Raw genomic sequence first — 7,119 nt, 5'->3', positions numbered from 1 at the left:
ATGACACCTTCGTACACACTTTAAAATGAAGATAGAAATAGGCTTAATGTTACTAGAAGCTAACTGCTCATTATTGCAATACCTAGTATAATTGTTAATGCCAACTCACTCATAACATGTTAGACACACAGTCAAGTGTAGAAACCGGTGGTATGTCTCTAAGGCTGCGTTTTGACAGGCAGCCCAATTCTGATATTTTTTTCACTAATTGGTGTTTTGCCCCATTTGGATCAGCTCTGAAAAAGATCTGATGTGAAAAGATCTGATGTGATTGGTCAAAAGACCAGTGGTGTAGTGGAGAGTATACACAGCTATTTGCCGTATACCCACTTATTTTTAAGTGGTCATTGCGTATACTCACTTCTTAATCCCAACAATGCATATATAAGTAGTGTAGTGGAGGTATACACCATGTCAAATAATAGAGCTGATGGAACAGATCAGAATGTTTTAGCTTATTTTTTCTTTAAATGTGCAAACAGTGTTAGGCCTATGCGTGAATGTTCCAAAATGGAATTTGCTGGAAAACACTGTTATAAAATGCGCACTGTACATGTGAGCGGTTTCATGGACAGAGATGGAAATATCTGTTAGAAATTTAGAAAGAGGGGAGATCTAAAGATGCAACAACTTGCTAATATGACTAGGATAATGCCTTTGGCTGCTAGACAATGAAAGAAAGTTGAAAGAAAACCAATAGAATAGGAGAACTCATATGAACGAAGTCTTTATAAAATAATTGCCTCCACGTTTCTATGGTGGGATTTTGGCTATAGGCTACTTTGATGTAATACGTCCAGGTTTCGAACAATTAAGGAACAGGAGAAATATAGCGGTGCTAATGATAGGCCTATCCATCTTCTGGTAAACCTAACCGTTTTAATAATAATAATAATAATAATATGCCATTTAGCAGACGCTTTTATCCAAAGTGACTTACAGTCATGCGTGCATACATTTTTGTGTATGGGTGGTCCCGGGGATCGAACCCACTACCTTGGCGTTACAAGCGCCATGCTCTACCAGCTGAGCTACAGAGGACCACAACAATTTAACTACTCCTATAGAAATGGTAGTCTGTCAGGTACTCAGCAGGAAGGTCTGATTTTACTATTATTAAAACAAGACCCAGATGGCAAATATCAACAACAAAAAAACTGGAGGCCTCTTACACTTCAATGTTGTGATGCAAAAATACTAGCAAAATGCATGGCACTCAGAATTAAAAAGGTTTTGGAGATACATTGGAGACAACTACTAGAAATAATAGAACAACACGAAACATCTAAGAAGCCAGGCCTGGTATTAATAGCGGATTTTGAAAAGGCCTTTGATAAAGTAAAACTGGGTTTTATTTATTTATGCCTGGATTTTTTTTCTTTCTGTGATTCTCTTATAAAATGTGTATAAGCAATGTATAGCAACCACAGGTGTAAAATAGTAAATAGTGGCTACTTCTCAGAGAGTTTTGAATGGTTAAGAGGAGTTAAACAAGGGTGTCCGCTGTCACTATATCTATTTGTTATGGCCATCGAAATGCTATAAAAAATCTATTAAAATCAGATCAAATAACAACATTAGGGGATTAGAAATACAAGGCTTAAAAACAAAGGTGTCCATGTATGCCGATGACTCAAGTTTGATATTAAGTCCGCAAGCTAGATCCCTGCAATGTCTCATTGACGATCTAGATAACTTTTCTGGACTCTCTGGTCTAAAACCTAATTATGATAAGTGTACAATATTACGTATTGGATCTTTCAAAAATACAACTTTTACATTACCCTGCAGTTTACCTATAAAATGGACTAACGGTGAAGTAGACATACTTGGTATTCAAATCACAAAATATATAAATTAGCTCTCCACAATGAATTTCAATAGAAAACTTGTAAAAATAGACAAGATCCTGCAACTATGGAGAGGTAAATACCTGTCTATTTATGGAAAAATGGCCCTGATTAACTCCTTAATCATATCTCAGTTTACTCACTTACTTATGGTGCTGCCTACTCCTGATGATTTGTTTTTGAAATCATATGAGCAAAAAATATTTAGCTTTATCTGGGATGCTAAACCAGACAAGATAAAGCGTGTCTATCTATATAATGAATATGAACTGGGTAGGTTGAGATTTTGAACTATAAAGCACTAAACCGCTCTCTAAAAGCTTCAGTTATCCAAAGTTTTACTTGAACCCTAAATGGTTCTCCAGTAGATTTCTAAGAAAAGCTCATCCATTGTTTAAAAATGGCCTTTTTGCCTTTGTACAGATTGTGATGTCTCATTTTCGATTAATTGAAAATTAAGCATTTTTTCAAAGTATCTCTCTTTTTCAAACAAGCATTGCAGAGCTGGTTACAATTTCAATTTCATCCCCCCGAAAAGATAGAACAAATATTACAACAAATATTATGGCTGAACTCAAAAGTGATGGTTGATAAAATAACTGTATTTATGGAAAAGATGTTTGAAAATTGTGTTTTGTTTTTAAATGATATTGTAAATTGGAATGGTAGAGTTATGTCTTTCATGGAGTTATCAGAATTGTATGGGAACGTCTGCTCAATCCAAGATTACAACCAATTGATTACAGCATTACCCCAAAAATGGAGGAGACAGGTGGCAGCGGGAGGAGGTCTGTCTGCCCAATATAAAGGATCAAAACTGGCTGAGGAATAAAAACAGCATAAATAGGAAAGTATACCAGTTTCATTTGAGGACCAGGATGTTGACAGCTGTGCCATACAGATTGCAAAATAGTTGGGAAGAGATTTTTGATGTACCGATTCCATGGTGAGTTGATATATAAAACGACACAAGATTCAAGACTTTGTGCTTTTCAGGCCAAAAATGTTTTACGGGTACAGAATTCTTGCCACCAACTAAATGTTGAATATTTGGGGCATACAATCATCACAGCTCTGCAGATTTTGTTGTGAGGATACAGAATCAATAGACCATTTGTTTTGGTATTGCCCTCAGGTAGCCTGTTTCTGGTCTCGGGTTCAGGAATGTCTGAAAATGATTAATAATTATCTAAAATTGACCTTATAAATAGTATTGTTGGGAGATCTGGAGAGACCTGGTCAGTCAATTACTAATATGCTAATACTCTTAGTAAAAGTATTTATCTTCAACTCACAATCTGTGGATTCTATTCGATTAGATAGATTCAAATTGTATGTTAAACATCACAGCATAGTTTAAATATATATGGTGTGTAGAAATCCTAAGAGGGTGGCCAGCAGAGATAGGTGTGATGGGGTGAGGGAAGCTGAGGGTTGGGATGTGGAATTGGAGACAAGGGGAAGGGGAGTTGCTGGGCGGGGGATAGAATGACGGTCAAAGATAAAAGTAAAAATAAATAAAAATAAAGTCAAAATAAAACTAAACTAAAAGTCAGTTTGAATGACACTGCCTGTTTGCCTGAGGCTGATGCCGCGCATGTGTTTGTACACATGCATATACACACACTCTCTTTCAAATGCATACATGTGCACATACACGGACACAAAGACACATACACACGTAAATAGTGCCATACATGCACCCAAACATATTCAGTTGGCCTTGCTGTTATGATTTTTGTTGTCCTTGATGTCTTTAGTTTTTTGCATTGTTTTCTGTTTTCCATTTTCTTTGGCTTTTTACTCTTTTGTTAATTTTGTTGGTTATTGGTGCATTGGGGGACGTGAGCTTGGGGAAGGGGGGACTGTTGGGGTGCGGAGTCTCGGATGGTTGAGGGGCAGCTCTTGGGGAACTGTGGGGGAGGGGGGGTCTTGGAGGGCTGGTGGCCTTGCTGTTATGATTTTTGTTGTCCTTGATGTCTTTAGTTTTTTGCATTGTTTCCTGTTTTCCTTTGTCTTTGTCTTTTTACTCTTTTGTTCATTTTGTTGGTTATTGGTGCATTGGGGGACGTGAGCTTGGGGAAGGGGGGGCTGTTGGGGTGTCGGATGGTTGAGGGGCAGCTCTTGGGGAACTGTGGGGGGTCTTGGAGGGCTGGTGGCCTGGCGGTTGGCAGCTTGGGCCCAGGTCCCCGTTTTTGACCTTGTGGGAGATCTGTCAACCAACGTGCCCTTGAGCAGGGCGTTGACCCTGGTTGCTTCTGTGGGTCGCTCTGGATGGGAGTCTGTTAGATGACTAATGTGATGTAGATGTTGAGTGGCTTCACTGCAAGTAGATTGTATGTTTTAATATAAAAAATATATATATAAAAAGGCATAACCGTTTTCTGGTAGCCTTCTCAATTAAATGATAACTAGCTATAAAGTGGCCTATGCCTACCTGGCATAATTATATTATGATTATTTGCATCAATCCAGTGGCCATTTGTTTTACAAACTCCATCTTATGTGCTACAGAAACACAGCTAACCAGTTCAACAGTTCTAGGTGCCTGTGCACTTAACTACACAAAGCAATCCACATTTCTTGGATTTTTCCCAAACCTCAAAAGTGGTCTCCTGATGTGGTTTAAGCATTGTTATGGATTTAGAACATCCAATTTTGTTGTTTTTCTATTAAGAAAGTCTGACTTTGAGAGCAAAATAAATAAATAATCAGAAACCTGTGAATTTCTGACTCAGTTGACAGCCTCATTTATCTGTTTCAATTGTAGGCCTACTATTAGCCTACTTGCACAGTTGGCCTGACTGTGAAAGACCAATATGGGATTTATCATTCAGGTCATTCAGAGTGTATGTCAACTAATCATGTTTCTATCCACAGTTTTTATGCGAGTAAAGGCAGGAGTTGGAACCGGTTCAGGGAACAGAACAGAGAAATTATTAGAGGAACAGAATCCGAACTGGAAACAAAAGTGATGTATACTGTTCCGGAACAGAACCGTTATTTTATTTTAAAAGCATGGGAACCGGTTAATAACGTTATTTTACTACACTTTGCTATTTCATTTCACATCCAATTTTAGTTATTATGATTTGCTGAAGGTATTGAACTTACACAAAGTGGGGATTATTATCTTTATTGACTGCCATTCAGCAGTCAACTGAAGGGTCTTCATATAAAGACCTATTAATCTGTGTTTATCCAACATAGCAAAAACTAAATACCACAGTAGTTATCTCTATTTGACAATCTTGAATTTCATTGATACATTAGATCTCAACATTTATATTATGAAGCACATGAAGTAACAAAGATACATTTTAAGATACATTTTCAATGTTAAGGCTCATTGTGAAAATAAGGTATAGAACCAATATCTTCTCCTGCTTAATCTTAAATGCTTGACATCTACATTACATATCCAGGTAGAATTCAGTGACACAAGTAGCAATTCAGGGGAAATTGTGCTGCTTATAGTGCCTATGATAAATCTCAGATAACAAAACGAATAAAATAATTCCTATCACCTACACATTTCCTCTTCATAACTTGATTGTTTAAATTCCAACAGCAACATTTCAGAAGCGAAAAAAATAACTAACCACTCATTCACACATTCTCATATTGGCAGAAGAGTAGAAGTGAAAGATGACAAAACATGAGGGGCCTAATTTTGACAGCACAAAAAAGCAGTGCTAGTGTCAACCATGTCTGAAATTCTCCCTATACTTTTGTCCACGCAGGAGCAATATTTTTTTACATTTAAGGATGCACGAATAACGGTGCAAATTCAAGATGCAGAATTAAGATGTGTAATTCTTGCATTCTAAACTCCCTATGAAATAAACACTAAAGTGTGATTTGACAACATGCTATTTTACACTGTCAAAATGAGACCTGAGGTGTAGATATTCTTCTCCTAGAACAGACCCTTCTCTTTCTTCAGATTCTGCTGCTTCCAGGAGGGCATGGAGTAGAACTCTACCCGGGACACACCCAGGATCAGAGCAAAGTCATCATTGGACAGATACTCCTGGAAAAGATAGAGGTATGGTATAGTTATAGTACATGTTAAAATAGATGAGTGACTGACTACAATAATCATGAATTTAGCTGACAGCTACACTGAAGTACAGACTGGTGAGAGACCAATCATGGAGATCCAGTGTTAGTTTACCTCCTTCTTGGTAGGGTCAACCCCATCGGGCAGGTCGTCTGTCTGGCGGTTTAACAGCTTGTCTGCAGGGAAGGTGACCCCAACGGTGGGGGACAACAGTGGTTCTCCAATGTTCTTGGAATTATTTTGAGTGGAGTTGGATGTGGTTCTGTCCTGTAGCCACAAACAGACAAGAGACCATTAATTTAACCAGAGCAGAAAATAATATTTGACTGTGGTTTCTATGACGATGCAATAATTGTTCCTTAATGACTGGGCTAGGTTAGAACACCTGGTCAAATGGTAGCTAGACCTTCGGGAACTTTATTGGTGGACCTTTTTTCTAATACATATGAACATTAACACTTACATGTACATACTGTAGATTTCCTTTGTGCATTTGTAAAGAATGTTTACATGAGAACTGTTTCGTAAAATCAGATGACGTGAGTGGGCTTGAGAGAGAGTAGAGACTCACCACGGTGATCTGGATGATATCAGTGGCATCCCCAAGCTCAGCCTTCAACTCCTGGTAGGATTTCCCTCCCTGTGGATATACAAAGCAAAGCAGCTTGTTTAATTCAATCTTTTGTGCCCTGAGTAAAGAGACTTTGGTAACACTACCTGAAGCCAAGCGGTGTAATGCGTTATTATGCAGTTACAATGCATTGTTAGGCTTGTCATACGTATATGACCCTCTTACAATGTGTATTATCACCTCATAATTATCCTGACTAAAATGCATGCTACATACACTCCACATGTGTGGGTCCCAGGTGTGGAACCAGCCTGTGAAGGTGGGAGGCTCAAATCCCTGTTTGACCAGCACAATGGGGGTGTCCAGATTTCGACCCCCTGGGTGGGTCCTCAGGTACTCATGTGCGGTGGGGACCACATTCTCCTTCTCTATTTGATTAGCTCCCTTGCCCATCCACAGGAACACCTGAGGAGGAAGAGGACCTCTTGTGTTTTAAAAGAACCAAACCTCCAGATCGTAGATTGATAGTAGTGCTGAGCGATTAACCGAAATGTCTGTTATTTTTCGGTTTTTAAACAACTAATTAACTGACAAAGGTTCAATTATTTGAATTCCATTTCGTTCGGTTTTTTTCT

General features: G+C 38.4%; 1 protein-coding gene across 1 annotated transcript in view; it reads right to left on the bottom strand.

The window, feature by feature from the left end:
* Window positions 1-4,842: 4,842 nt before the first annotated feature.
* LOC121536652 (villin-1-like) overlaps window positions 4,843-7,119 on the bottom strand; it is a 59,471-nt gene continuing 57,194 nt past the window's right edge. The window contains exons 17-20 of the mRNA XM_041844065.2: window positions 6,761-6,949; window positions 6,485-6,553; window positions 6,028-6,180; window positions 4,843-5,883 (exon numbers count right to left, since the gene is read on the bottom strand). Of these exons, the coding sequence (XP_041699999.2) occupies window positions 5,770-5,883; window positions 6,028-6,180; window positions 6,485-6,553; window positions 6,761-6,949 (525 nt within the window). The 3' untranslated portion in view covers window positions 4,843-5,769. The remainder of the gene's footprint in view (window positions 5,884-6,027; window positions 6,181-6,484; window positions 6,554-6,760; window positions 6,950-7,119) is intronic.

This window comes from Coregonus clupeaformis, chromosome 23, assembly GCF_020615455.1.
Source record: "Coregonus clupeaformis isolate EN_2021a chromosome 23, ASM2061545v1, whole genome shotgun sequence".
Lineage (NCBI taxonomy): Eukaryota > Metazoa > Chordata > Actinopteri > Salmoniformes > Salmonidae > Coregonus > Coregonus clupeaformis.
This window is presented reverse-complemented; position numbering and strand designations above follow the sequence as displayed.